At 65.8% G+C, this 27,951-nt stretch overlaps 12 protein-coding genes across 12 annotated transcripts; 6 read left to right on the top strand and 6 right to left on the bottom strand.

Annotated features, from left to right (window-relative positions):
- The first annotated feature begins 230 nt into the window (after positions 1-230).
- EMIHUDRAFT_363350 (hypothetical protein) lies at positions 231-1,614 on the top strand. The gene is made up of 3 exons (XM_005787162.1): positions 231-662; positions 864-926; positions 1,267-1,614. The coding sequence occupies exons 1-3, from the start codon at positions 618-620 to the stop codon at positions 1,342-1,344; spliced, it is 186 nt and encodes a 61-aa protein (XP_005787219.1). The 5' UTR covers positions 231-617; the 3' UTR covers positions 1,345-1,614.
- Positions 1,615-1,686: 72 nt separating this feature from the next.
- On the top strand, positions 1,687-3,229 carry EMIHUDRAFT_441184 (hypothetical protein; the record flags this gene model as incomplete). Its single annotated transcript, XM_005787161.1, has 6 exons — positions 1,687-1,713; positions 1,779-2,048; positions 2,281-2,325; positions 2,395-2,472; positions 2,593-2,620; positions 2,694-3,229. Coding segments are annotated over 6 exons (591 nt in total), but the record flags the coding sequence as incomplete, so codon positions are not given.
- A 3,514-nt stretch (positions 3,230-6,743) lies between these two features.
- EMIHUDRAFT_228334 (hypothetical protein) lies at positions 6,744-7,994 on the top strand (the record flags this gene model as incomplete). Its single annotated transcript, XM_005787160.1, has 2 exons — positions 6,744-7,663; positions 7,736-7,994. 2 exons carry the CDS (start codon positions 6,744-6,746, stop codon positions 7,992-7,994), a joined length of 1,179 nt encoding a protein of 392 aa, XP_005787217.1.
- A 993-nt stretch (positions 7,995-8,987) lies between these two features.
- EMIHUDRAFT_228333 (hypothetical protein) lies at positions 8,988-12,655 on the top strand (the record flags this gene model as incomplete). Its single annotated transcript, XM_005787159.1, has 5 exons — positions 8,988-9,105; positions 9,225-9,287; positions 9,621-9,793; positions 10,052-10,343; positions 12,423-12,655. The coding sequence occupies 5 exons, from the start codon at positions 8,988-8,990 to the stop codon at positions 12,653-12,655; spliced, it is 879 nt and encodes a 292-aa protein (XP_005787216.1).
- Positions 12,656-14,947: 2,292 nt separating this feature from the next.
- On the bottom strand, positions 14,948-15,301 carry EMIHUDRAFT_228332 (hypothetical protein; the record flags this gene model as incomplete). Its single annotated transcript, XM_005787158.1, has 1 exon — positions 14,948-15,301. The coding sequence occupies one exon, from the start codon at positions 15,299-15,301 to the stop codon at positions 14,948-14,950; it is 354 nt and encodes a 117-aa protein (XP_005787215.1).
- Positions 15,302-15,573: 272 nt separating this feature from the next.
- EMIHUDRAFT_51071 (hypothetical protein) lies at positions 15,574-15,945 on the top strand (the record flags this gene model as incomplete). The annotated part of the gene is made up of 1 exon (XM_005787157.1): positions 15,574-15,945. A coding segment is annotated over one exon (372 nt), but the record flags the coding sequence as incomplete, so codon positions are not given.
- An 804-nt stretch (positions 15,946-16,749) lies between these two features.
- On the bottom strand, positions 16,750-17,658 carry EMIHUDRAFT_71327 (hypothetical protein; the record flags this gene model as incomplete). Its single annotated transcript, XM_005787156.1, has 1 exon — positions 16,750-17,658. The coding sequence occupies one exon, from the start codon at positions 17,656-17,658 to the stop codon at positions 16,750-16,752; it is 909 nt and encodes a 302-aa protein (XP_005787213.1).
- A 221-nt stretch (positions 17,659-17,879) lies between these two features.
- EMIHUDRAFT_228330 (hypothetical protein) lies at positions 17,880-18,801 on the bottom strand (the record flags this gene model as incomplete). The annotated part of the gene is made up of 2 exons (XM_005787155.1): positions 17,880-18,427; positions 18,507-18,801. The coding sequence occupies 2 exons, from the start codon at positions 18,799-18,801 to the stop codon at positions 17,880-17,882; spliced, it is 843 nt and encodes a 280-aa protein (XP_005787212.1).
- Positions 18,802-19,883: 1,082 nt separating this feature from the next.
- Positions 19,884-20,877, bottom strand: EMIHUDRAFT_455519 (hypothetical protein; the record flags this gene model as incomplete). The annotated part of the gene is made up of 3 exons (XM_005787154.1): positions 20,684-20,877; positions 20,131-20,347; positions 19,884-19,907 (listed from the first exon to the last, which is right to left on the bottom strand). Exons 1-3 carry the CDS (start codon positions 20,725-20,727, stop codon positions 19,884-19,886), a joined length of 285 nt encoding a protein of 94 aa, XP_005787211.1. The 5' UTR covers positions 20,728-20,877.
- Positions 20,878-21,833: 956 nt separating this feature from the next.
- On the bottom strand, positions 21,834-22,553 carry EMIHUDRAFT_228328 (hypothetical protein; the record flags this gene model as incomplete). The annotated part of the gene is made up of 1 exon (XM_005787153.1): positions 21,834-22,553. One exon carries the CDS (start codon positions 22,551-22,553, stop codon positions 21,834-21,836), a length of 720 nt encoding a protein of 239 aa, XP_005787210.1.
- A 624-nt stretch (positions 22,554-23,177) lies between these two features.
- On the top strand, positions 23,178-23,594 carry EMIHUDRAFT_228327 (hypothetical protein; the record flags this gene model as incomplete). The annotated part of the gene is made up of 1 exon (XM_005787152.1): positions 23,178-23,594. The coding sequence occupies one exon, from the start codon at positions 23,178-23,180 to the stop codon at positions 23,592-23,594; it is 417 nt and encodes a 138-aa protein (XP_005787209.1).
- Positions 23,595-24,427: 833 nt separating this feature from the next.
- Positions 24,428-26,303, bottom strand: EMIHUDRAFT_228326 (hypothetical protein; the record flags this gene model as incomplete). The annotated part of the gene is made up of 4 exons (XM_005787151.1): positions 24,428-24,492; positions 24,653-24,692; positions 25,803-26,047; positions 26,135-26,303. The coding sequence occupies 4 exons, from the start codon at positions 26,301-26,303 to the stop codon at positions 24,428-24,430; spliced, it is 519 nt and encodes a 172-aa protein (XP_005787208.1).
- Positions 26,304-27,951: the final 1,648 nt, after the last annotated feature.

Below are 27,951 nucleotides of genomic sequence, written 5' to 3'. Positions count from 1 at the left end.
CGCTGGCGGTGCCCTCGGCGGTAGCGTGTGGCGGAGGGGTGCGAGAACTGCCGGTGGCGGTGGCGGTGGCGGTGTCGCCAGCTGCGGCGGCGGCCACGACGGCGGCGGCGGCGGCAGCGAGGGCGGTGGCTTCTCCGCTGCCAACGCCGGCAGAGGGGGGCGAGGAGGAGGAGGAGGAGGAGGAGGAGGAGGAGGAGGAGGAGGAGGAGGAGGAGGAGGAGCGGGAGGAGGAGGAGGGTGGGGGGGGGGAAGAGGCGGGCGGGGAAGGAGACACGCCGACTACGGCGGCCGGCGACCGCGAAGCAGCGGGCGCGGTGGCGGGTGTGGCGGGGCGAGGCGGCGACGGCGAGGTGGGGGGCGGCGGAGTGGTCGGGTGGGTGGTGCCACCGTCGCTTCCGCCCGCTCGCGCGGAGGCGGTTGCTCTTGCGGCGACGGCAGTGGCCACACTCGAGGCGCTCCCTCGAGCGCTCCTCAAGCCGGCTCTCATGTAATCGACATGGCAGGGAATCGTACGACAATGCTAGGCCGAGGTGCTCACGCAGTCTCCTCCGCTGCTGGCGGCGAGATACGCCGCGACCTTCGCGGCGGCGCCGTGCCGCGCCGCGCTCCCACCGCCGATGGCGCGGTTGTGCGGCCTCTGCAGCCGCGCGCTGCTGCTGCAGGCGCGTCTGTTGCGTACTGCATCATGTGTTACCACCCCGTTGTAGCATGCCACAGCCGCTCCTCCGCTTCGTGCGCAGCCGCTCGCTCCCTCCCGCTCAGTGCGAGGCGGGGGATGCCGCCCGCTGCGTCGCCGTCGACCCTCTGGGCGAGAGAGCAGGTGGGGCAAGCCGCCTCTCCGACCCCTCACGCTGCTGCTGCAGGCGCGGCGCAAGCTGGACGCACACCGGAGCAGGCGGCTGCTGAGCTCGCTTCGCATTCTGCCGGTCGAGCACTCTGCTCGGGCTGCTCGCCCCGCGGTTCCCTCCTCCCCCACTGACTCGCGGGCTGTTCCATGCACCAGGTGCGCATGTGGCTTGCCACCAGCCCACTCTTTCCTTTGCACCTGATGCTACAGAGGGCTGGCAGCGCGCTGACACGGGGAGAGCCCATCGCACCCCGCGGCGGAAAGGAGAGCCCACCGAGCGGAAGAGAAGTAGCGGGCTGGCTGGCCACCCCTCTCCTGAGATCGTGTGCCATGCCCCGTGTGTGTGCTCCGCGAGTGTGCGTGCGCCCCGTCGTCCGTGCTAGGACGTGTCTAAGACGGACGGGCTGTCTATGAACTAGGTCGAGTCTCTGGTCAGCCTGCTCGCCTCGAGGAGCAGCGACCCGGCGCCGACCGCTTCCGCCTGCCTCCCCCCCTAGATGCGCGAGATGTGGCGTACTGCATCATGTTGCCACCCTTCGGAGCATGCCACGGTTCGTTGTGTTCGCGACATGCTTTGGACACACGGACGCCGTGCTCCCGACCGAGGCGTATTCCGCATCCTAGGCCTCCGCCTCATCCTCGAGATCACGCGAGATTACCCGAGATCAGCCGAGGGTACCCGAGAGTACCCGAAAGTAGGCCTCCGCCTGGTCCTCGCCCGCCCTCTTGGCGGGCGCTCTGTGCTACAGCGCATCGCCGCCACATCGCTCGCGCCCAAGGCGAGATCACATGAGATCACACGACACGAGATCACACGAGATCACACGAGATTGCCAGCCCACCTCGCTCGCCCCCAAGGCCGAGAGGCGGGACGCGGAGGCGCCTCCGTCACAAGTGCGCTGCGATGGCCACCCATTCCTTTTCCTCCTAGGCCAAGCGGCGCTACGTGGACGCGTGCTCCAAGCGGTTGCCGCCGCCCCTCCGCCGCGCCCTCGCCGCCGCCATCGCCAGCCAGGCCGCCGCCCGCTGGGAAGGCGGTCGCGCGCCCTTCGCTTCGGCCGAAGCCGCGGCGGAGCTGCTGTTGCTGCACGCCCGCGCAGTGGGGGAGGAGGCGGCGGCGTCGGAAGCCCTCGGCGGCCGAGGAGGCGGAGGCTGCCTGGCGGCTGCTCGCGCGGCGCTCGCGGCGTCGCACGAGCTTGAGGCACCGCACGGGAGAGCGGAGGGTGTAGCGGGGACGTGGGGCGGGGGCTGTAGCGTGAGCTGTAGCCGAGGTTGCGCGTGCGTCGAGGCGTCGGCGCGTTGTGGCGAGAGCAGACGCCGCCAGCCCAGGACATGTCCAAGACACGTCCAAGACACGTCCAGGACACGTCCAAGACACGTCCAGGACACGTCCAGGACACGTCCAGGACACGTCCGGGACACGTCCCCGTCAGGCGGGTCGCTCATTCGTGGCCCTGCTCGGCGACGACTCTTTCGAGGTGCCCTTCCTGCTGCGCCGCTGTCCCCCACTCCTCTGCTCTTGATCGCGCAACAGCCGCCGTACCTAGGCGGCACTCTCCTCGCTGCTGCCGCTCTGCGCGGTGCCGCTGCTGCGCCTCGGCCTCTCGGGCGACGTGCCGCGGCTGGTGCCGCACGCGCCGCGGCCCGCCACCGAGTGTGGACAGCGTCTCTTCACAGCACGGAGTGTGAAAGCAGGTGTCGCACGCACTGCCGGCCACCGAGTCGCTCCTCCGCTTCGTGCGCAGCCGCTCGCTCCCCCCCGCTCAGCGCGAGGTGGAGGATGCCGCCCGCTGACGCCGAGGCGCAGCCGCCCCTCCGCGACACGTCCTGGACACGTCCGGGCTAGGCGGGGATGTCCCTGGCTCTGGACGACATCGCCGGCGCCGTCGTCGGCTACGTGCACCGTGTCGCCGCCGCGTCGGAGGCGCGCGGCGGTTCCGCTCGCGGATCTGGCCGCGAAAGCGGCGGCGGCGGCGGCGGCGGCGGTGATGGCGGCGGCGGTGATGGAGGTGGCGGTGATGGAGGTGGCGGTGATGGAGGTGGCGGTGATGGCGGCGGTGGCGAGTTGCGGCGGTTGCTAGAGTGGGCGGCGGCGGCGTGGCGCAGCCTCCGCGTCGCCGTCGATCCTCTGGGCGAGAGAGCAGGTGGGGCAAGCAGCCTCTCCGACCACACCCGCCGCTCGCTCGCCGCCCTCGCCCTCGCCACGCGGCTCGATCCGAAGGTGCAAGGCCGGCTGAGTCCGGAGGTCGAGGCGCCGCTGCTGAGGCGGTTCGAGGAGCAGGTGTGCGCGGCGGCACCCGAGTAATATACTGTGAGGGTCCGGGCACGTGATTTGCAACTATTGTTCGAGTGTGAAGGGCGGCCTGTACAAAAGTAACATATGTTCGCGCGAGGACACACAAATGTTTTTACTTCCAAAACCCGGACACGTGCCTCCACCGGCACGCCGCTTCCGACAGGGTGACTGATGGAAGGTTCGAGACGCACCCCCGGACTGGGGGCATGCACCCAATGTGTACGTGCGATGCCGGACGGGCGCGGTTCCACTCCTCCGCCGGCGCAGCCTCGCCGCTGACCGCCCGCGCGGGCGGCTTGCTGCCGGCGCGCCCGCCGCTCAGGCCCCCCCAGCCGGTTCTTCTTCGCCATCTCCATCGCGATCCCCGCTCCCACCTCTTCCATGAAGTCTGCCCGCGGCGACTCCACCTCGATGCGCCCGCCGTTGAAACGAGCTGAAACAGATGCGTCCGAGTACACGCCACACGCGCACGGCGCAGTCATTTGCATGAGGCGGCCGATCAACCCGCTGCCCAAGCTCGGCTGCGCGTGACTGTCTTTTGAATCTATCGTGCGAGCACTGCGCCGCAAGTGCGTCGAGGCGTCGGCGCGTTGTGGCGAGAGCAGACGCCGCCAGCCCAGGACATGTCCAAGACACGTCCAAGACACGTCCAGGACACGTCCAGGACACGTCCAGGACACGTCCGGGACACGTCCAGGACACGTCCGGGACACGTCCCCGTCAGGCGGGTCGCTCATTCGTGGCCCTGCTCGGCGACGACTCTTTCGAGGTGCCCTTCCTGCCAAGCGGCGCTACGTGCAGGCGTGCGCCAAGCGGTTGCCGCCGCCCCTCCGCCGCGCCCTCGCCGCCGCCATCGCCAGCCAGGCCGCCGCCCGCTGGGAAGGCGGTCGCGCGCCCTTCGCTTCGGCCGAAGCCGCGGCGGAGCTGCTGCTGCTGCACGCCCGCGCAGTGGGGGAGGAGGCGGTATCGAGATCGGCTACTTTCAGGCGCCTGCTGCGGCGCTGCTGGCGCTTGGAGGCGGCGGAGGCGGCGGAGCTGAGAGAGCGGAGGGCGAGAGAGGTGTGTGTGATGAGATATTTGATTGAGAGAGGCATGTATCGAGATCGAGAGAGGCAATTAAATATTAATTATCGAGATCGCACGAGATCACAGGCGCCTGCTGCGGCGCTGCTGGCGCTTGGCCGAGGCGGCGGAGGCGGTGGAGGCGGCGGAGGCGGCGGAGCTGACGTGGATGGCGGCCCGTGAGAGGTGTGTGTGACGAGATATATGATCGGGAGAGGCATGGATCGCGGTAATTATCGAGATCGCACGAGATCACAGGCGCCTGCTGCGGCGCTGCTGGCGCTTGGCCGAGGCGGCGGAGGCGGTGGAGGCGGCGGAGGCGGCGGAGTCGAGGCTTGACGGACGTTTGCTGAAACCTGAGGGGTGGCCCGTCTACCGTCTACCGGTAGACCGGGTAGACGGTAGACCATTTGGTAGACGAGTCTACCGGTAGACCGTGATGAACCTACGACCGCAGTCTACCGGTAGACTTGGTAGACCGCGGTAGACTCGTCTACCCCTTTTTCAGCCGCCGAACGGTAGACCGCCGCCGCCGGACGGTAGACCGCCTCGGCCGTTTGAATATGCAGCCTCCAGTTCTCCACTCTGGCGCCACTTTGGCAGACGAGCGCCGGCAGATGCCCTCGCGGCCTGCCGGCGAACGTCCGTCCGGCGAGAACGCGCGATGAAAGTGCGGTCTGCCGCGCGGGCGAAATCTGCCGGTGAGAGAGGCTGTTGAGCGCGGTCGCTGTGAGCTTCACCTCATGCCATTTCCGTGCGAGGCGAGCTCCGTGTCTTTTATGAGATCAAATGAACGTCTTTACACACTCATCGGGCGGAACCGCTCAATGCAGAGCGCCGCCCTCTCGCGGCTCTCGAGAGCGAGTTTTCGCCAGACAGCCACACGTCCATTATGGCGCGCGTTCTCGCCGGACGGACGTTCGCCGGCAGGCCGCGAGGGCATCTGCCGGCGCTCGTCTGCCAAAGTGGCGCCAGAGTGGAGAACTGGAGGCTGCATATTCAAACGGCCGAGGCGGTCTACCGTCCGGCGGCGGCGGTCTACCGTTCGGCGGCTGAAAAAGGGGTAGACGAGTCTACCGCGGTCTACCAAGTCTACCGGTAGACTGCGGTCGTAGGTTCATCACGGTCTACCGGTAGACTCGTCTACCAAATGGTCTACCGTCTACCCCAGTCTACCCCAGTCTACCGGTAGACGGTAGACGGGCCACCCCTCAGGCTGAAACAGGGTACAGGCCCGCGGAATTCCAATGGGGAGTGCGCTATCGCCACCAACCACTGGCGATAGGGACTCTTGCGTGGATGGAGCACGAGTGGATGCAAACGCTCGAAGATGATGCGAAAGCGCGTTTCCGTATGAAGCGCTACATGGACGATGTGATCACGGTGACTGCGAAAGACGATGGCGCATGGGATGTCGATCAACACGCCGCTGCACGTCAGGGTCCACGACACCTCGTCAAATGTCGAGGAAGGAGAGCATTGCTAGAAATCGTATCCCGATGGACTGTGAACGAAGCTGAGCGCTTGGTGGTGAAAGGTGTCCACCACAGCCTCCAGCCACCAGCCTCCACCTCCACCGTCGAGCCGCGATCCCTGCCGCCCGCGACGCCGCCCGCCGCGTCGGATGCCCGCGACGCCCGCGGCGAGTCGAGTCGGAGAGCCGAGCCGCACCAGCAGCAGCATCTGCACCAGCAGCAGCAGCAGCAGCAGCAGCAGCAGCAGAGAGAGGCGCCAAATTTGAGGTTGCCCGAGACAGCCCGGAGATGGCCCCGCGTTGTAGCCCCGGTGCCGGCGCCTCACATCTCAGCATCCAGGGCCCGGTTCCGCCGCACAGTCGAGCAGGAGGAGCTCGGGCACAGTTTTGTCGACAAAGAGCTTGATCAAAATTTCGCCGAAGAAGCGGCACCGGCGGCACGCCGGGATGAATCCGGACTGTTCACATTGTTCGACACCGCGACGGCGAGCCGCCGCGGGCCCACAGGAGGCCTCCGAGCCGCGGCACCGGTCCGCGCCGCCAGCGGGGCGAGAGCACCAGCCTACAACCTGCCCCCCCGGCCGACATGGCAGTTGCGACGGCGCTTTCACACACACACACACACTCACTCGGGCTCCTGTGGTGCGGGCGACGGCTTCTGAGGAAGCCGTCGCCCGCGCCTCGCCTGTCGCGTGAATCGTGTCGTGCCAGCGCCTTTTCTTGTAAAATTCTTTTGGCAAGGCGTCTATTCGCTCTGCAAAGCAAAAAAGGAGCCCTGTGCTGTCCGTAGGCGCGGCTCGATTCTCTCCGGCTGAACCTTCCCGGTCAACAATGGGTTGGTCCCACCAGACGCGCCCTTTGCAAACCCTGCCGCAAACGGCAATTTCTATGGGCACGACGGGTGAAAGGAACTCCGCGTGCAACGTTTCGCTCGTTCAGCAACTCTCACGGAGTGCGTGCACTCAGCGCTCCTTCGGCTGCCTTGGTGACTCGATGTGGGTATCCAACTGCAGAGGACGCTTCAATTGCAGCGGCGCAACGGTGCTGTGTTCCCCCCCGGCAGTATGTACTACCGCTGCTCATGCTCCAGTGGCCGCGATGCGCAGAGTGTCCAGCAAGAGTATCAGTCGACCAAGATCAGGACGGATTCCATCCCTGGCACCAATGTTAAGAAGGTCGGCAGGTCCGTTCGCGCGGATCTAGAGGCGATGATCTCGGGCTACAACCCCGATGTGTACGACCGTCGCCTGACGCGGGAGCGGTACGACAACCTCACCGCAGCCGCACGTGAGAAAGCGGAGGTCTACTCGCAGCTGCTACCTGCGAGGGCGACGTGTGCCGTCGTGGGCTCGAGCAGCACGCTGCTCAAGGTGGAGCGGGGGCGGGAGATTGACCGCGCTGATGTGGTGATCCGGATAAACAGCGCCCCACTCGAGCCGATGTTCGCCGCCTTCACGGGCTCGCGCGAGACCCTGCGCGTGAGTACATACAGCGGGGAAGGCTCCGTGTGCGACCAAGCCGCAAGGGAGGGGCGCGCATGCCTGTATTACTGCCACACCGCTTGGTTGGGCGGATGCTGGTTGCAAGCCCGCGTCGACGGCGTGCCACGCCTCTCGCCGCGCTTCGTCGTGCAGGTCGCTCGGTCCCACTCTCTTGCGTCCAGCACGGAGCACGCTCCAGAGTTGCACCACTGGCCGTCCACGGGGTTGATCGCCTTCGAGGTGGCCAACCATCTGTGCAGGCGGGTATTTACGTACGGCTTCGGCATCGACACTGGCTTCAGCAACTGCACGCACTACTACAACGTACCACTGCGTGCCTCTCCCTCAACCACGGTCCTCCGGCGGCAGGACCTCGCCATGCAAGCGGCGTGCGTCTACCCGAAGCGCTACTCGATGCGCGTGCGCAACTCGCACGCGACGCACGCCGACTACCTCAACACATACTGGCACGACCTGAAGATCGAGGGCGCCTTCTTCGTACGGTACAACAGACAGGGGGGGTAGCGGTCGCGGCGCGTAATCGGTTTCTTTCGGAAGGGTGTTACACGAGTGAGAGTGAGTAAGCTGGCAGATGAGACGCTGTCGAAGGAGCTGAGGATCAAACGAAAGAATATGACGACGGAGGATCGGTCGCGAGTAGGGGAGTACGGCTTTACCGTTTACGGCGAACCAGCTGAGAACACGGACGGGACACTCGAGACGCAAAACGCTAATCTCAGCATGGCGCATTGGTTCTATCTAGATACAGAAAGAAAGGAGATCATGGCACACAAGATCCCATGGCACACCTCCAGACCGCGGCCCCTCTCGTAGCCGCAGCCGCAGTCGCGGCCCCACAACTCTTGCCGGATGCCGCGCTCTTCTGACGTGGGGTTGTGACGAGGGGTGAGGGGACGGATTGAAGATCCCTCCACATCAACATCGTGCAGGGCGGGGACACATGTCCCTAGATCCCAGTTCGTCTCAGAGTTTGACCGTTTAATTCTTCACCTCCTCCAAATCAGCCTACGCCGCTCACAGACACCGCCGGCACGCACTCCCACTTCACACGTGTTCAAGCACAACCCCACCAAAGCACAGCCCTGCTCAGAATGGGCAAGGTCCACCGCTTGGTGACCCAGGTAGCCTCTGGCTCGCCACTGCACTCGGCCCCTCTGCAGCTGTCTCGGGTTCTCCCCACGACAGCACCCCGACGGCAAGCTTTGACGCCAGGCCCCTGCCGGTGGTGGCCAAGGCAGTGCGGCCGTGTGCGAGTTCTTTTCGCGCCCTCACGAGCGGACTTTCCTTGCTGTCGCCCATGGATGGGGGGCGGAGGCGGAGCGGGTACTCGAGGTGCCGAGGGACTTGCGTCGAAACGGCGCGTATAGGGTCGCGATAAGTTTGAATGGATGGCGTGGGTTGAGGGTTGGTTGGTGTTCACGCGTGTTTTCCTACTATTGCAATACCTTCAGTCCCTGTGTGCGCAAATACATGTGCGGCTCAACCCCGGCCCCAGACCCCAGACACACGACTCACTCACGAGCAACAAACAGCATTGGGCGGCGGTGTGTGTGTCTGTCTGGCGAGCGAGGGAGCGGCGGTGGAGGCGGAGGCGAAACCCAAGGGAGGGATGGGAGGACGGCACGCCGCCACCACACAGGGATTTCAAGGAGAGGGGTGTGATGCGCTAGCCGTCGCCCACCCTTGGGCGTCCGCCTCTTCCTATCTCTCTTCGCATCCTCGAGAAAAAAGAAAGAAAGAAAACAGACAACCCAAGGGTCCTCGAGAACGCGGCCCAGGCGGGCACAATTGAAAAAAAAACCGCCAATGGCAGTTATCGGTTGTGCGGCCGTCGCCGCGGCTCGCCTCTGCCGCGGCGGCTGCTGCGCGCACGCGGCGGCGCCGCTCTCTCGCGAGACGGCTGGCGACGCGGCTCGCGGCCGACGTACGCTGCGCTCGTCCGACTGCCCGCGGCGTGGCGTGCGCGGCGCTGCGCGCCGCTCCGTGATTGTCGGCGCTGCGCCCCTTGGCGCCTGTGCATGTCCCGCGTGCCCGCCCGCCAAGGCTGGTGCCAAGGCCAACTCAACTGCCAAGGCTGGTGCCAGGGCCAAATCAACTGCCTGGCTGGTGCCAAGGCTCAAAGGCTCTCCTCTCTCTCTCTCCTCCCTCTCCACTCTCTCAACTTTCTCCCTCTCTCTCCCCTGAGACTCTCTCTGCTCGCTCCGCCCTCTCTCTCCCTCCCTCCCTCTCTCCCTCTCACCCCCCCCCTCTTCTCTCCTCTCCCCCTCCTCCTCTCCCCTCTCTCCTCCTCTCTCCTCTCCTCTCCTCCTCTCTCCTCTCCTCTCCTCTCCTCTTCTCATCCTCTCCCCTCTCCTCCTCTCCTCTCTCCCCCCCTCCCTCCCCCAGCAGCTTCCTCGAGGCCGAACAGGTAGACCCTCCCTGATCGCTAAGCTACCACAGGGGACTGCCAGGTAGTAGACGTCGTCCGCCGCCGCCTCCGCCACCCGCGTGCCTCCGCCCCGCGCAGCAAAAAATCAGCATTATATCAGGAGGTGCCAAAGCAGCAGCATCTCCATGAGGTGAGCGTCGTGCGTTTTGCCGCCGCGTGCCGCCGCTGCGCCGACTGGCTGCCGGTTCGAATCGTCCTTCGCGGAGCGAACGCGGCGACACGAGCGCACGTCGCGCGCGTGCGCGCCCGCGACAAGACGAGACAAGACGAGAAGAGAAGGAGAAGTTGAGGCGTTTATTTTTTTGTATTTAGCAAGCGAGTAGGCACCATAGCAAAATGGCGCTTTTCACGGTACTACTACACACGCGTGCATTCATCAATACATTCATGCACTTAGGAACCACCGCGGATGTCGCTCAACTCCTCCACATTAATTGAGCAGTATCCGCTCATCTTCTCGCGAGAGAGCGAACAGCGCTCCAAGCACGCCTCCGCCGCCGGCTCCGACGGAATCTCCGACGGAGTCTTCACTGAGCGGCTGCGCGCACACGCCGACGAGGAGTACTCGAGCAGCGTCTGTGCCGCCGTGAGGTCGCGGCTGGGCTGGCTAGCACTATTCCTCGTCGGCCTCTGGGGCGCCGCGTTCGTCATCGACTGGTTCGAGCACATGCTGCAGCGCAACGTCGAGCTCGCCCACTTCGTGCCGCTGATCATTGGCCACGGAGGCAACGCCGGTTCGCTAAGCCTAGACACACGAAACATATCGTGCGGCTGTATCAAGTTATACCAACATCTGTGCTTCACGGCGCCTCTTCGCCGGGGTGCCGTACTCTGCAGTCTGCCATCGGAGGCCTTGTGCTCACGCGGTGCACCGGTGGCACGGCACGAGACCGTCTTCACACACAAAGCACATTTCCGGACACACGCGCTCACACCCTGAAGCCGATGTAATCACTGTACGCCAGGCTCGCAAGCTGTTGGCAGCGTGATCCGCGCGCTCGCGGCCAAGGAGCTCGACCCGTCGCTGCGGCTCCGCCTAGATGCTGCGTCAAAGTCACTTTGAAAGTAGACATGAAATCGCTGATTGCCTCTTCTGGCACTCGAGAGGACACTTGGGCACTCGAGGAAAAGAAGAAAACGCAGGCGGGATCCGCGGGGTTAGGCACGGACGGGGCTCATACGCTGTGGACACTGACAGCGAACTATGAGAGCTCTGTTAAGAGAGATTCCCCAAGAGTGTCAGGCGGAGAGGAGTGGTGTGTGTGCGTGTGTTCACGGAGTACACACACACACACACACACACACACACACACACACACACACACACACACACACACACACACACACACACACACACATGCACCCACACCACTCACGCCGCTCACCCACGCGCACCGGGCCTTGCACTCTGAATGCCGCGGGGCTCCTGTCGTCTAGACGGGGAGACGCGAGGGACTAGCCTGGCCCTTGCCCCGCCGCCTTATCTGTGCCGAGAAGGGCGCCGGCCCCTTACCTCTCCTTACCGGCCCTTACCGTAGGCGCGCCACCTTCGCGCGGGTGGTTTCGCGCGAGACGCTGGTCGGCGGGCGGTGCGGCGGCGACACGGTCGACTATGACCCCGCTGAGTATGCATCGTTCACACTCAGGCTTGCGTGCCAGATGCGGAGAGAACAGGTAGGTAGGTAGGTAGGTAGGTAGGTGAAGAGCAGCCAGGCTCGGACTGGACACCAGCGCGGTATGGGTGGACAGAGAAGCGGCTGACGACACACTGGCCGCACACCGACACACAGCCCCTTGCGCTCTCTTCACACATAAACGCACAACCCCGCTGGGGAAAAGAAACACACGGAGAGAAGGACTCCAGGATCCCCTACCTTCACACTGCTGTGAATACGCACGTACCCATACTCGGGGCCCATAGCAGATAAACGCACCACCCCGGGCCCCGACATCGCACAGTGACAGTCAGACACGCGCTCTCTCCAACACCGTGGCTCTCGCAGCAGACACGGCTCACGGGGCCGACTACAGTGTACAGCGGAGAGGAGTGGCCAGACTCGCAGCCAGCCGGGCCAGACTCGCAGCCAGCCGGGCCGCAGGCGGAGACGCACCCCCCCCCCGGTGCGGGGATGACTGGGTGTGAGTGGTGAGTCGTTAGGTCGGCGGGCTGTGTGGCGAGAGTAGTTGGTGCGTAGTCAGAACGGCCAGGCGTGGTAATTAGGTCGGCGGGCTGTGCGGTGTCGCGCTGGGCGCGCTCTTCCTCTCGGTTGGCCTGCTCTGCCACCTCGTCTCCTTCCACGTTGGGGCCGCTCCGAGCTCGACCGACGGAGGCGGCAAGGGGAGGGGGCGCGCTGGCACTCTCACTGCAGCGGTGGACTGAGTAGGTGGTTGTCGCCGTGTCGCTGCCTCTGGTCTCTCTCTGGGCCAACTTCGTGGGGGCGCTCTTGATACACAGCCGAGAGACAGCCGAGAGACAGCCGAGAGGCAGCCGAGAGACAGCCGAGAGACAGCCGAGAGGCAGCCGAGAGACAGCCGAGAGACAGCCGAGAGACAGCCGAGATACAAGCTTCGTGGGGGCGAGACTGCAGCTAGGTAGAGAGGCGGCCAGACACCTAGGTAGAGACGGTCACAGAGGAGCGACACACGGCACACCCCGGCAGCCAATGCAGGCTCGAACCCGCTGAGGCCATCCCACGACGGAGCGGAGAGATAGCTCCGGGGGAGCATGGCCTGCCGAAAACCCCGGCCCCCCCCCCCCCCCCTCCCCTCCCCCTCCCCCCTCGGCGATCAGGCGACCCTTCCTCTGCTGGCAGCGCGGCTCGGATCGAACCCGGCGCTGACGTCGGCGCCGCTGATGACCACGGTCATCGACTCGAGCGGGCTGCTGATCTACTTTCTCGTCGCGTGGGCGTACTACGACTTTGGCGAGGCGCACCACCTGGTTGACCAGCACCACTCGCTGCCTCACCACCACGGCGGGCGCAGCACGCACGGCGGGCAGCGCGGGCCGGGCAGTCATCCGTTGAGGAATCTGACGGGCTTTTAGACGAGAGAATCGCCCCGCCGAAACAATCACCGGGGTTGGGGTTTTTGAAGTTGTGCTCTTAGACAAGTGACAACGCGGTCACACAGACAGATATTATGGAGATTGATTGAGATAATACTTACGTGGTTGGGTTCGAAAAAACTCTGACATTTTACGAACTCCTTGGCGACGTGCGCGCCGCGTCGCCAAGGCTCAGCGACCTCGGTCGTACAATCGGCCGGCTGCGCGGGTTTTCGGCGAGTTTCCCGCGCACCGGCCACGACGGACCAACCAGACCAAAAATCGCGACGCTCGCGCGCAAAAATCAGCACAGAATCAACGCTCACGACGCTCTCGATGATCTCGATGATTCGAGGATTTGAGGATGGTGAGGGGTGAGGGTGAGGTGTGCCCCCCCCCTCCCCCCCCGCCCGGCCTCGAACCCGCAGCCAACCGGCCCGAAGGCGAACCTCTGACCGCTACGCCAGCCACCAATGCACAAACCTCGACGCCACAAATTTCTGAACCCCATACACCCATGCACTCAGCTCACAATCAGCACCCTACACAGTATGATTCCCGCGCGTCTCGCGCCCCAACTGACAACTCACCATTGTCCCTCGGACACCACTCTCCAGCCGCGCTACTTTTGCCCACCCACCGCTCTCGCATGACATCTCGACAATCCTCATCTCTGGGCCCAGACTCCTAACCACTGCCCCTGCTCGCCCAGGACCACGAAGCGCCGCCCGCGCGCCCAATGACCCCCCAATCAACCCACGCTGTCCCTCAATCGCCACCCGCCAGATGTACTGCCCTCGCCCACCCAATACTCTCACCCTCCTAACCCGGACAGTCCAGGTACAGGAAAAGCGGGGAGCGGGGCCCGATCCAAGGAGCACCCCGTCGGCCCGGGAGGGCTGTGAATTTCGGCGCGGGCGGAAGGCTGCCTGCAGACGCTCAGCCCCCAGCTGAGCTGCCGAATCCTCCCGGCTAATCCCCTGACCTGCCGCCTGAAACGGGACAACATTACACCACCTCACACACACTCCCCCCTCAGGGCTAAGCAGTGCGCAAGTCCACCCGAACTCTAGGCGAGGCGTCGACCACTCCTTCGGAATAGCTCTGTCAGTGGCTGCACTAGACGCCCAGTGATGGCGCGCGGCGCGGGCGGATGACTGGAAGAGAAAATGCGGAGATGCTAGCTCGCAGGTAGATGTGCTCACAGCCAAGGGTAGGGGATGAGGGGAATGTGTCAGTGTGAGGGGTGCACCAACCGCAGAGCGTTGTGTTTTGCCTTTGAAAACTGAACAGTTTTTTTTTTGAGCTTAGCCTTCGGTGTTATGAAACAACGCAAGGCGGACATGGCATATCGCTCTCGGGCCCACAGACATCCCGCACACTCGCCGCACACCCGCCGCCCCCGCGCGCGCCCCACCCCGGCCGGGAGAAAGGGGAGTGACAGTTTGGGATGGCAACAGCCCGAGTATGTTGAGTCCTGGCTCAACAACGCAGATAACAAGAGGGGGTGGTCCGGCTCACAGGTCCGGCTCACGCGCCTCGAGCTGACCCTCTACCGCACTGGTCACTTCCGCCCCCTCGCTCCCAACCCATCCACCCCGCCCCGGGCCGCGCCGCGCGATCTCGGGCGATCTCGCGCCATCTCGGGGCCGCGCCGCGCGATCTCGCACAATCTCGCGCTATCTCGGAGCTCCACGCCACGCCGCCCCAACACTTTACCTATGACCCCGCGTGGATCCCGGTACAGCCTAGATCCAGTGAGGGAGGAGCGGCGACGCTACCTCGAACCCCCCCTCCCGCCACCCACACCCCCCTCCCGCCCCCCCCTCCCCCCCCTTCCCCCCCCCCCCCCACCCCCCCCCCCCCCCCACCCCCCGCCCCCCCTCCATCCCCCCCCCCCCCGAACAACCCCCCCCCCCCCCCCCCCACCCCAGGCCTCCCCCCCCCTCCCCCCCCCCCCCCCCACCCCCCCCCCCCCCCCCCTCCCCCCCCCGTGACCCCCCCCCCCCCCCCCCCCCAAGCCCTACCCCACCCCCCCCCCCTACCCCCTTCCCCCCCCCCCGCCCCCCCCCCCCCACAATTCCCCTGCCCCCCTCCCCCGCCCCCCCGCAGCCCAACCCCACCCCCCCCCCCCCGGCCCCCGCCCCTGCACCCCCCCCCCCCCGCCCAGACAGGACTGATCCGCACGACACACGACACACTCTCTCCTACTATCCGACAGACGCTGCTTGACCGACACGGGACGCTCTGACAGGACACTACTGTGACGACTACCTCTACTCCCTACCGCTACTACTCGACTGGCGGCGCTCGCGGCGCCACGCCGCCCATCCTCGGCCACGCGTTGCGCTGGATGATCTCCCAGTTGCGCCTCGCAATGATGGCCGAGTGCTGCTGCAGGAGGCGCTTGCGCTCGTTGCGCACTCGCCACTTCTCGCCGTCGGAGCGCGCCAGGGCGACCTTGGCGGCGAAGCCGGTGGTGAACCACTCCGCCGCCTCGCGGCCAATGCCGCCGCGTGTGCTCGCCGCCCACGTCATGAAGTCGTAGTTGTTGGCCGCGCCCGCCGCGGCCTTGGCACTCCGCTTCGCCAGTCGCGCCGCCCGCAAAGAAGCCAGCGCAGCCGCCAGCAGCGCAGCTCGCAGCATGGCCCGCAGCGCAGCCCGCAGCACAGCACGCAGCAGCAGCAGGAATGGTGGGCAGAGTTGTCCCCGATGCTCTCAGAGAGGCTGATACGGGGACAACAGGGTGGGACTGCTGCACCGGAGGAGCAGGAGGAGCCGTGGCGGCAGCAGAGGGCAGAGGGAGCGGAGGCAGAGGCGGCGGCGGCGGCAGCAGAGGTGGGGGCAGCAGAGGCAGAGGGGAGGCAGAGGCGGCAGAGGCAGCGGCAGCCCGAGCCGCGTCGCCAGGTGCCGAGCAGCAGGTCCATGGCGCCGCCGAGCAGCAGGTCCATGGCGCCGCCGAGCAGCAGGTCCATGGCGCCGCCGAGCAGCAGGTCCATGGCGCCGCCGAGCAGCAGGTCCATGGCGCCGCCGAGCAGCAGGTCCATGGCGCCGCCGAGCAGCAGGTCCATGGCGCCGCCGAGCAGCAGGTCCATGGCGCCGCCGAGCAGCAGGTCCATGGCGCCGCCGAGCAGCAGGTCCATGGCGCCGCCGAGCAGCAGGTCCATGGCGCCGCCGAGCAGCAGGTCCATGGCGCCGCCGAGCAGCAGGTCCATGGCGCCGCCGAGCAGCAGGTCCATGGCGCCGCCGAGCAGCAGGTCCATGGCGCCGCCGAGCAGCAGGTCCATGGCGCCGCCGAGCAGGTGTCGCCGCCGCATGCGTCGCCGCCGAGTGGAGGCGCGACCGCGGACGCGGCGGGCGAGACGCCGTTCACTGACTGTCCGCGCGTGGCGCTGGGAGCGAGCAGGGAGGCCACCATGCGGAGAGACGTGCCCGCCGACGATTTTTTTTATTGTTTTTTTTTACGTGGTTGGGTTCACAGCGGTTGTAGCTTTCGTGGGGGAACACTTGACGGTCGCCGCGGCCTTCCGTCACTTCCCGTGCCTGGGCCCTGGCCGTGCATGACACAGAAAAATGCGGTACACGCGCAGGGGTGAATCGCCTCTCACTCCGCCTCGCAAAAGTCCCTTCCAGCCCAACAACGCCAGTCCTGCACGTGTCGTGTGCCAGTCCCCCCCCCCCTCTGCGAAAAGAAAGAAAAAACATTTTGCTCCATTTAAGTCATAAACCCCTCTCTGGGTCGCCCCCCCTTGCCCCGCCACCACCTCGTGTGTGTGGAGAAGTTTACCTTACCTTACCTTACACCAATCTCTAACTTTAGCTAGGCACGGGACTGCGGACTCTGGGGCGCGCGCACACTGGCACTCACGCACAGGGTCCGTCCCGAAAGAAAGAAAACCGGCACCCCAAGGGAGGGATGGGAGGACGGCACGTTGCCACCTGCGAAATCTTTTTTCAGGGTTTCAAATTCCTTTTTCTGAGAGCGCCCCCCTAGTCACAGGCTCAGGCCCACGATCACTCGATGGCCGCCCGTCCCGTTCCGCCCGCCAACCACCGACGGCGTCGGTGGCCGCCCGATACACCCCCAAGCTCCACTACACTCTAAACTTGATCGACGCCACACGCATAATGGCAGCTGTTGCTGCGGCTGCTCCCAGCACGGCAGAGACTAGCGCCGTCCGCCAGGGCGGCGGTGTCTGCCACAAGCTTGGCAGTGTTGCATGTGCCGCCACTGCCGCCGCCGATGCCGGCTCCAGCGGCGTAAACACTGCCGCCGGGTTGGCGTGGTCAATCAGCTCCATGATGCCAGGCATCTCGCACGGGAGGGGTGACGCGTTTGGCAAGTCGTACCTGCCCGTCACTGGATCACGGGGGACGGCGAGTTGAGGGAGTCTGGTGTCGATCACGCCCCTGATCCGCTCAAAGGCAAACGCGTTGCCGGCGGTGTTGTAGTGGACCCCGTCGTGGCTAAAGTCGCTAAACGGCCTGCCCGTCGAGCTCATCGCTGCGTGCATGTCGAGAAACTCGGCTCCGTACGCTGCGGCGCAGCGACTGGCGATCTCAGCGTACTCGGCCGAACTCGCACTGCTCTGACCGGCCTCTTGATCGTCCACCTTGGGTGGCGGTCCGATAACAATGATTGCGGCGCGACCTCCGGACGCCGTCTGGATCCTGCCGAGGATTGCACGCAGATTCGCCTCATACTCGCTGGCCGGCAGGTGGACTTCAGAGCCTGGCAGCATCGAGTCGTTTGCGCCCAGCCCGACAGTCCAGAGCGCCGCGTCGGAGAGCTCGCCGGGGAGCAGGCGCTGCAGCGCAAGGTGGGCGTACAGCGTGTTGTAGCCCGCAAATCCACGGTTCAAGACGTCCGCTCGACGGCTGAAGTACTCGGTCAGGCGCTGCCCCCAGCCGCCAGCGTGGAAAGAGTACTGCGTGATGGAGTCGCCGAAGAGGACCACCTTTGTGCGGCCTCCGTAGCGCGCGGTCGCTGGCGCCTCCGTCATTGTGGATTAGAGACGCCCTCGCACTCGATCGCACGCACGGGACTGGCACTGTCTAACAAGCAAGAGAATTTACAAGCGCCTAGGCAGCGCGTGCACGGGAACCCGCCGGAGCACGCCGTCTTTGACCGGTGGCACTCGACACACGCGGGCACGTTCCGGACGAGCAGCGACGGCGAGCGAGGCGCCTGCTCGCGAGTATAGAGGTCCGAGCAGAGACACTCTCAAACGATTTCTGGACGATGGAGCAGCGCCGTGTCGGCGACGGCCGGACTGGGGCTCATTTGGCCGGGACTCGCGTGGGTCAAGGTGGTGAGCAGCAACGCGCATCGCTCGGCCGTCTCCCTGTGAGCCCCGTGCGCCGCTGCGCTGGCAGCCTCGGCGACGCTAGAGCCGGCGCCGACGGTGGAGGGCAGACGAGTCGGAGGAGGCGGCAGCACCTCCGCGCCCCGCGGCCTCGGCTGCCACACGATCGACGCGGGCGGCTCCACCTTGGCGGCGGCGGGTGCGCCGCCGCAGGCCGCTTGAGCGCCGTTCGGGCCCGCCGCCTGGCCCGACCGTCGGCCGTCCAGCGGCGCGACCAGCAGCGCGAGGAAATTCTCGGCTGCGCGCAACAACGCGTCCAGGCCTCGTAGCGACGCAAAGGCGCGGCGTTCGACCCAGGGCCCGAGGGACGGCGTGAGCGCGATTTGCGACGACTTGTCGTGCTTCTTCAAGATCTTGCGCACCGCGACGCGGTTTAGCTCGGCATACCCTCTCAGCCAGTCAACACCTGCCGACGGGTTGCGGCCGAGGGTGGCAAGAGGACGCGGCAGTGAGCGGAGAGGCAGCGGGCAAGGCTACAGTAGGACCGGAGCAGAGGACGTCCATCTCCTCAGAGACGGCCGCCAGCTCGGCGCCCGACACTTGCGACGCCGTCCGCAGCGCGGCCAGACGCCTGGTCAGGAGTCCGACTTGCGCAGTGAAGAACGCGTCCACGCTGCTGACGGCGTCGCAAAGCTTCGCAACGAAGCTGCCCTCTGTAGCTCCGAGCCCCGCCTCGCCTGCGGCGCCCGCCTTGAGGACCTTCTTGAGGGACTTGTATGGGATGTAGACCTCGTCCCAAGGCGGCCACTGCGCAGCTCGGAGCGTCTGGCCGAACTTCATCCTTCAGAACCACCGACGGAGTAGTCACGCGCGGCAAAAGAATTTTACACCGCAGTCTGAGGAAGCTGTCGCCCGCGCCTCGCCTGTCGCGTGAATCGTGTCGTGCGGCAAAAGAATTTTACAAGAAAACTCCCTCGCACAAAAGAATTTACAACAGGCGGTCGCACGACACGATTCACGCGTGGTGGCGGCGTGCCGTCCTCCCATCCGTCCGTTTGTATGTTTTCTTTCTTTCTTTTACGATTCACGCGACAGGCGAGGCGCGGGGCTTCCTCAGAAGAAGTTTACAACAAAGGGCGGTCGCACAACCCCGCCCCCCCCCCGACCCGACCCAAACCACCCCGCCCCGCCCCGCCCCGCCCCCCTCACCGGCTAAACCCTGAAGCCGCACTTAGCGACACAGGCTCACAGGGGTGGTGCGGTGGTCCTCCGGACTGGCGCAGGTGTCGTCAAGAAGCAACAGGAGGGGTCGGATGTGTATGAGTATGGCTCGGACTGGACAGCACCGTACACTACCGGGTGAACGCGAGATGGTTTCTTGCATTTTTGCTCTCTGAAAAAGAGAGCAAGCAAGCCCACCCACGCTTATATAGTCACCATTCTTACAGTGGTGAAGCTTGCGCATCGGCTGCAGCCTCTGCTGGGGCGGAATGCGCGGGGTTTGCGGCGCGATGCCCTCGGCGAGTACACGCTACGTGTCTGCCGCAAGCTCTCCTGCGCGCGCGTGACGTGTGGGACGCGTGCGCTGCGCTCAAACGTCGCGATTTGGCAATAGGCGCGCGAGCCGGCGCACAGCGGACGGGTGCGCCGCGCAGGGGCGCCGGCGTTCCACGCGAGAGGCAGATCCAGATGGGGTGCGTCCCCGATGTCCGAGACTCGGACAGGGGATACAGCCTGATTTACAGCCTCTGGGGCGACCCCCCCCCCCCCCCCCCCGAGACCAGCCCCTTGGAGTGTGAAGGCTTCGTAGCCCTGCGGTCTACTACTGAAGGATCCGCAGGACTGGAGCGAAAAAAAGCAAGCGAGTGCGCGGAGACCCAGGTGGAGAGCCAGAGTGCGCGGGCGCGAACCAGCATTACGCTCTACTTTACACGACCCTCGCGACTCTACGTCTAAAGTATCATGGCATTCAATGTGTGCTCCGGATCGTCAGTCCACTCCGGATCGTCCCCCCTCTCGGTGCGGCGCAACGCCGCCAGGTCACGGGGTCGCGACATCGCTGCTCGGCGTTGCCGGCGCCCTCCCCGGCCGTCACGGCCCGCCACGGCCCCTCCACGCCGCGCCGCCGCCCACCGCGGCCGCGGGCAACCCGCCGACGGTGGGGGGCACCTCGATGCGCGCGGAGATTGGCTCCTGCAGCACCGTCACGACGAGCACGAGGGAGGCGAAGAGGGCGGTCGAGCAGATGCCGACGAAGACGTACACGGCGCCCATCGACGCGTCGTCGAACAGCGCGAAGAAGAAGACCACGACGGCGCCCCAGACGGAGCCGGAGCCGACGTAGAAGGAGGCGAAGGCTAGGTTGGAGATCCAGCGGCAGTGGCGCCTAAGACGAGGGATGAGGTACTAGTGAAGAAGGCGAGGTCGGAGATCAGGGGCAGTGGCGCCTAAGACGGGGATGAGGTACTAGTGAAGAAGGCGAGGTCGGAGATCAGGGGCAGTGGCGCCTAAGACGTAGGGATGAGGTACTAGTGAAGAAGGCGAGGTCGGAGATCAAGTGGACAGGGGCCGGGGCCGGGGCAGGGGCACGGTCAGGGGCAGGGTTAGGGGCAGGGTTAGGGGCAGGGTTAGGGGCAGGGGCAGGGACAGGGGAAGGGTTAGGGGTCAGGGCTAGGGGCAGGGGCAGGGGCAGGGGCAGGGGCAGGGGCTAGGGGTGCCTCGCCTCCAAAACTCGTCAAAGGTCTGGATGCGGCCCGAGGCACGCATCGCCGCGTGGAAAGCGCTCGCGCGCTCGTCCCCCTCCCTCCCCGCCGGCCACGCGTCTCGGAAGCCGCCGCCGCCACCGCCACCATCACCGCCACCATAACCGCCGCCGCCGCCGCCGGTGCTGGCCGGCGGGACTGGCGTGGCGCGAGCTGAGCCTGGGGAGGCGCGCGCAGAGCTCGCCGGCTCCGAGATGCGCGCGTACTGCGAGTGGAGCTGCGCGGGGCTCGCTCCCGGCCGCGCCGCGCCGTCCATCGAGAGGCGGCCGTCAGGGCCGCGCTGCCACGAGGGCGCGCTGTGCAGGCCGGCCGGCGGCACCGCGCGCTGGGGAGGCCGCGGCGGCAGTCGCACCCTGCCGGCGCCCGCCCTGGCCGCCTCGCCCGCCCGCCCGGCCGCCGGCGCCGAGGAGGAGGAGGAGGCGGCGTCGTGGGCGCGAGAGGGCGAGGAGTCGCCGCTCGTTGCCGGCGGGAGAAGGGCGTGGCCGAGGTCGAGGGGCCGCCGCTGCGTCGCCTGGCCCGAGGAGGAGTAGTATTATTATTAGTATAGTAGTAGTAGTAGTAGTAGTAGTAGTAGTAGTAGTAGTAGTAGTAGTAGTAGTAGTGCTGCATCGCCTGGCCCGCGGGGGCGCCGGACGGCAGCAGCCGCGCAGTGTCCGACTCGTCCTCCCCGGCTGCCGAACCGCTGTGGTGTCCCAAAGGGGCCGCCGCCGGCGGCGGCGGCAGGTAGGAGAGCTGGTCGAGGCTGCCGCCAAACGAGGGCGGGCGGCTGGGGTGGCGGCCCGCGCCTACTCATTCATACTGACCGACTAAGGATCAAGGAGGGATGACTAGTAGCAGAGGCTGGGGTGCGGCCCGCGCCGTGCTCGACCGCCCTTTGCCCTGCCGAGGTCGACTCGAGGGCTCGGATCAGCTCGCGCTGCAGCGAGACCTGCGAGGCGAGAGATGGGCGAGAGGTGGGCGAGAGGTGGGCGAGAGGTGGGCGAGAGGTGGCCGAGAGGTGGCCGAGAGGTGGCCGATCAGCCTCGCGCACAAGGGGCGGGGGCTCCGAGCACTTTTGTCACAGACCTGCGCCATTCGCATCGAGTTGAGCCGCTGGCCGGGGTTGGACGCCTAGAAAACGAAGCACACACGCCCCTCACACATCCGCATCGAGTTGAGCCGCTGGCCGCGGTTGTACGCCTCTGGCAACTCGGTGCTGTAGCCCGGCACGCGCCGCTCGTCGATCGCCCGCAGCAGCTCCTTCCAGCGGCGCTGCGCCCGCGCGCGGCGACCGACAGAGGTGGCCTCCTCCTCGTCGCCCTCTAGCCCGCGCTTGCGCGGCGAGGGCAGCGACGAGATGTTGGACGCGTCGGCGGCGAGCATGTCTGCAGACTTGATGATGAAGGACAGCCGCTCGACGAGCTTGCCGGTGCGCGAGATCATGTAGATGGACATGCGGCGCGAGACGAGGAGGCACGAGACGAGCGAGAGGAAGAGCGTCGACAGCGCCACCGCCTCGAAGAAGGAGAAGACGATCACGGCCATGCCACTGTCGTTCAGGTCAAAGTTGCCCTCAATGATCGCCGACATGCCGACGCCAAACATGAGGATCGAGGCGAGCATCAGGTTGTTGAACTGCCCGTTCCGCTGCTCCCACACGTCGCGGTCCGCCTCCTTGGCTGCCGCGAGCAGCTCGGCGATCAGCTGCTGGTAGTGGTGCTCGGCCGCAGCCGCGAGCCCACGGACGTGCAGGTCCCGATCGACCTGGACGGCGTTCTGGTGCGTCTGCCGCGTCTCGTGGATGCTCCAGAACGAGGCGCCCAGGCTGAGGAGGTCCAGCGCCGACTTCATGCAGCGAGGCGAGGAAAGTGGTGGAGGTGGCGCCGGACTCCTCGCCGACGAGCGCCAGCTGGCCCAACTGGAAAAAGAAAACCCGCTGAGTGCCCTCCCGGGGCGGGGCGGTGGGCGGGCGCGCGGTGCAGTGCGGCGTGTGTGTGCGAGTGAGTGACTGCTACCAGCGACCATGGGCTTGTATTATTAATAGAAGGCTGTATGAGCGGACTCGGCATGGTGTGCGGCCGGCCCTGCGCCACCGCCACGCTCCGGTGGGTGTCGGTCGTGGGCCTGACGCAATGAGATTCGCCCCGTCCGTAACGTCTAACCGCCCGCCGCGCATAACTGACTCCTCATCACCTCCCTGCTAACATACACTAACCGCCCGCCGCGCTAACTGACTCCTCATCACCTCCCTACGAACATACATATGTAGTAAGGTGAAGAACAGTCAGGCTCGGACTGGACACCAACGCGGTATGGGTGGACGCAAGACAGATGATGACGACACGCACGAGCGACACACAGACACAAACAAGCTCACTCCGGTCGCCCTCGTGCGTCCGCTGCCGCCGTCGCATCTGCTCAAGCGTGGACATCACCCAACTTGGATGATCAGTGCACAGCCGCTCGGCGTCCGCGATGTCTTTAGCAGCTTGTGGATACGTCAGCGACGGTCGGAGCGCGTCGAGCGCGGCAAACTCAGCCGCACCCTCAAACATAGCGCGGCTAAACAGGCCGTCAGCCCACGAGGCGGGCCCGTCCCTGGGTTCCAACTTTTTCCGGGGTGTCGCCATTCCTCGTGACGACCCGGCCGCGGCGCACGTGGGCGGCTCCTTCGCCTTCGCGCTCATATACTACACTGGCTGCAGCTGCGGGGGCCTCTTCCCGGACGCGGTGCCGACCTCGTGCGAGTACGAGCCGCTGAAGCAGCAGGTGCGGATGCTCCGCTTCATTAAAGGCCTCAACGCATCCTGGGGCAGGATCGCGCCGCTCTCGCCCATCACAGGGCCGTGGGCGGCGCGGAACCGCGACTGGACGGAGGACGACTGGGAGTGACAGTCGCGACGTCGCAATCGAGACACTCTGGTCCGACAGCGGGCGGCGGGCGGCGGATCTCCGCGCAGCGCAGTACGGCTCCCCATGTACGTCAACCTCTGGAGTCTCGATCTCTGGGGGGGCGCGGGGGCCCCCGGAGGCACCGTGCGCCGCGCAGCAGTGCGGAAACGGGGCCCCGGCTCTATTAGTCTCTACTAGTGCTGACCGCCGACAGATCACTCCCCAGACAGGCCGACGTCTGCACGCGGCCGGCCGGGCGAGAGGCTTGACACGATCCGACCCTGCGACCCTGACGCTGCTGCTCTAGCTATCAGACATGCACTGCTGACTGCTGCCACAATGTGCGACCGGTGCTGGCCCACTTGGCGGCCTTCCCGGTCAGTGGTGAGGCGCAGTTCAGAGCTGTCGATGGCGCGATGCCGCACTGGTCCCACATCGGTGACACGAGACCACCAAGTTTGCCGGTCCAAGAGAGAGGCATCGGCGCTGTCCTGAGAAGGTGCGTGGTACCTCTTGACTGCCCATGCGCGCGAGGCTGTGTAGGCATAGCCTCGAGAGTGCCAGCAGCCAATCCGAGGCGACGCGCATTGCGCCAGAAGCGTGCACACGATGGAAGGACACCCCCCTACTGACCGTACGATCAGGTCGTCACTGAATGCTTGATACTAAGGCCGCGAGCTATGCAGGTGATCAATTGTGCATCATGGCACACGGTCAGCAGCGCCGACAGGCTGTCGCAAGGCAGGCGTGATAGCATGGCCGCAAGTACGCCGAATTCCCATGAAACAAGTACAAAATCGCGCAAAAAGATTGTGAAATTATTATTCTGAGAGTCACGTGAAGGAGAGGACATAGGCGGCCGTGCCGTCGAGGAAGCCGCTCATCACACCGAGCTTGCCTATGCCACTCCGCGTCTCCGATCGAGCCGAGTCGAGTGCACGCAAGAAACCGCGGTTTCTCCTCGCCGGACAGCGAGGCGCGAGCGCCCGCTGAGGAGAGAAGAGCGTCGTGAGCCACCCCATGTGGAAGGGCGGCGCAGCGTCTCGCGGGAAGGCCACTCAAGTGCCCGCCGTATTTGGCCGTTCGCATTTTCTTTTTCTTTTTCCGGCGCGCGGGCACGGGGTTTTCTTTTTATCTTGAACCCGCGCGCCGTAACGATCGACAGTGAGATCTGGTTACTTTCACGTTCACACCGCGTCGCTGAAGGATAGAGACAGGCGGCCCGGGGGAGCGAGTTTGTGCATGCGGCACGAGCAAGCCGGGCCTGACTGACTGACCTACAAAGGAAAGGTCGTCGTGGCGCAGGCTCGGCGGCTGCGACGTATGGCAATCGACTTACAGCAGGGCAATGCTGCCGATCCGCCCCGATCCCATTGGCGCCAGTGTCTCCCACGCATTCAGCGCCGGATCGTACCGCTCGACTGAGCTGAGGCGGCCGTAATTGGATTGGCCCAAATTGAAGGATTCGCCTTCGCCGCCCACAGCATACAGCTTGCCGTCAAGCACCGCGACTGCGAGCTCGTCTCGAGCCGACGCCATCGGCACCACCTCCTCCCACGCATTCAACGCCGGGTCGTACCGCTCCACTGAGCCGAGGAAGGAATCGCAAAAGCCGCCCACAACGTACAGCTTACCGTCGAGCACTGCCACGCCGGAACGCTGACGCGCCGTCGCCATCGGCGCCACCGCCACCCACGCATTCGTAGCGGGATCGTACCGCTCCACCGAGCTGAGGACGCCGCCGCCGCCGCTGTACCCGCCCACAGCGTACAGCCTGCCGTCGAGCACCGCGACGGCGAGATCCTCCCGAGCCACAGCGATCGGCGCCACCGCCTCCCACGCGTTCGTCGCGGGATCGTACCGCTCGACCGAGCTGAGGTAGTGGTCGGCGCTGTTGTCGTACCCGCCGACAGCGTACAGCTTGCCGTCGAGCACCGCGGCGTGCGAACACCGTGCCGCTGCCATCGGCGCCGCAGCCTCCCACGCTTTCGTTTCAAAGTCGTACCGCTCCACTGAGTTGGAAAGTCCAACTCCGCTGGAGAAACCGCCGACCGCGTAGAGCTTGCCATCCAGCACCGCCATGCTGGCACCTTCCCTATCCGTCGGCATCGGTGCCACAGCCTCCTCCTCCCACTCGTTCGTCGACGGGTCGTACCGCTCCATCGAGCTAAGGGTATCGTTGTTCTCATCGCGGCCGCAAAACACGACCAGGCGCGGCCTCTCGCGCTTCTTCAGCGTCTCCTTCCAGCCGCTGCGCCACGCGCGGCACGTCCCCTTGGCGGCGTGCTCCGTGGTCGGCAGCTGGGCGAGGATGTGCGGCACGAGGTCCGGCGAGAGGAGGACGGAGAGGACCGACTCGGGCTGCTCCACGAGCCGTGCGGCGTGCTCCTCCGCCACGCGCAGCGCGGCGTCGCTCGCGCCCGCCTGCGCCTCGATGATGGCGCACAGCTGCGCTGGCGAGAGGCCGCGACGCGCGCGCCGATGCGGTGCGAGGCCATGCGAGATTGATTTCTTTTTCCGAGGCGGCTCCCGTGGTGTACCTGTGTTAGTGCCAGTGCGAGCCAGTCCCGTGCCCAGTCCTGTGCCCAGTGTTGTGCGAGGGAGTTTTGTTGTAAAATTCTTTTTCCGTACCGCCAAACCTCGGCTCGGCGCTTTGATGCCTTTGCCGCTGCGCTCTACACGCTCTTCCGCAGCAGTTTGCTGTTCCATTGAGTGTGTGTGAGTGTGTGTAATCTGCCGAGCGTGTCCTCGTGTGGGCTGCTCCGAGCACCGAGGGAGGGGGCCCTGTGTGATCCGCTGGGGTCCCCTCTAGCTTTATCACTCGCTGGTCCCCTTCCTCTCTTGACCCCAGGTGCGTGCCGCTGTCTTGCGCCGGTTTCTTCCCTCCGAGGTAGAGCGTCCTGGCCTTCCCCTCCACTCGGATGTCCGTCCTGGTTCGCCCTTCTTCAAACGTGTGTTCTGTCATGTTGGGTGCGCTTGTGCACACCCCGTTTACCTCCCTGCTGTATTCCATGAATCGATCGAGCACATCGCTCCACGACGGATCATTACTCTTTCCGTCGCATGTCTCTAGTGCTCTGTCTGCTTGCGCTGCCTCCGGCCCCGATCTACCTAGTCTTCTGCGGTGTTCTAGCCACTCTCGGAAGGACGCCGCTTGCCGTCTCATGCCTTGCGCGTGCATTAGCTCCCGCTCCCATGTGTGGGGCATCTTATCGTGCCACACCCAGCTGTCGCTCTGCTCGCCTTCCCATTCGCAGAGGTACTCCCATCCGTGTTCGTCCTCCTCCGTGCCTCCCCCGTAGCAGGTCGGCGCCTTCCTTGCCGCCTTCACCTTGCGCACCCTATCGGGCGCCCTCCGTTCCGTCTTCTGTCCGTGTGCGCGCTCTTCTAGAAAGATGAACAGGCTCACAAGTCCTCCGCAACAGGTTTTCTCAAATCTCTCGACGGCGGCTGGAGTAGTGAGTCCAGGATTGTGCCTGTGGCGGGCTTTCGGGGGGAGGATTTTGATGCTGAGATCCTCCTCCTGCCCGAATCTGACCTTTGTCGACCAGGTGTGCACGGCGGAAGAGGCCGAGCAGGACGGGTGGGACACCAGCGAGGAGACGCTATCAAATCCATACGAGCCGCCGAGCCCCGTCCCGGACGGGCTCGCCGATTCTCTGAACGCCGACGTCCATACGCCGTACGCCCGCCGCGGAACCTGGCCAATCCAACGGTCCGACCCGCCCGCCCGCCCGTCGCTCACCGCCTGCTTCGCGCACCGCCACCAGCCGCCGCCGCTCGACGCCAAACCTGCGTCTCCCAGCCTCAAGTCGCGATCGCTTTCGCGAACGAGGACCCTGCCCTTGGCTTTGGCGGAGACGAAGACGCCATCGACGACCGACGCACGCGTTGGCGGCTTCGACTTCCGCGAGTCAATGTCTCTCTCCCCGTCGTCCTCCGGGAGGTCCTCGCTCTCCTCGTCGGAGCGGTGCGAGGTCCCTTCGGAGCTGCAGCTCACCCTGTCCGAGCCGCCCATCCGCCGGACCGTCTCCTTTGGCGAGGGCGTGAAGCTCGAGGCGACCCCCCCCCCCCCCCCCTCCCCCTCCCCCTCCGCCCTCCCCCCCGCACACGTTCACATCACTCGGCAACGCCTTCTCGCACAGCTTCGCAGCCCCCGCAGTCTTCCCCCCCCACACACCCCCACCCCCACCCCCACCCCAGCCCCTGCCTCCCGCCCGCCCGCCCGCCCCCTCCCCTTTTGCCCCCCACTGTGCCGACGCGTCTACTTTCCCTCTGCACAGAGCACCTTCCTCGTCCCGGACACCCACTACTCCGCGCCGAGCTGGGGCCGCGCCTCGTCCGTCAGCACGATCGA

Source organism: Emiliania huxleyi (genome assembly GCF_000372725.1).
Source record: "Emiliania huxleyi CCMP1516 chromosome Unknown EMIHUscaffold_145, whole genome shotgun sequence".
NCBI classification, from domain to species: domain Eukaryota; phylum Haptophyta; order Isochrysidales; family Noelaerhabdaceae; genus Emiliania; species Emiliania huxleyi.
The sequence above is the reverse complement of the archived record's forward strand: the minus strand, read 5'-3'. Positions and strand labels throughout refer to the sequence as shown.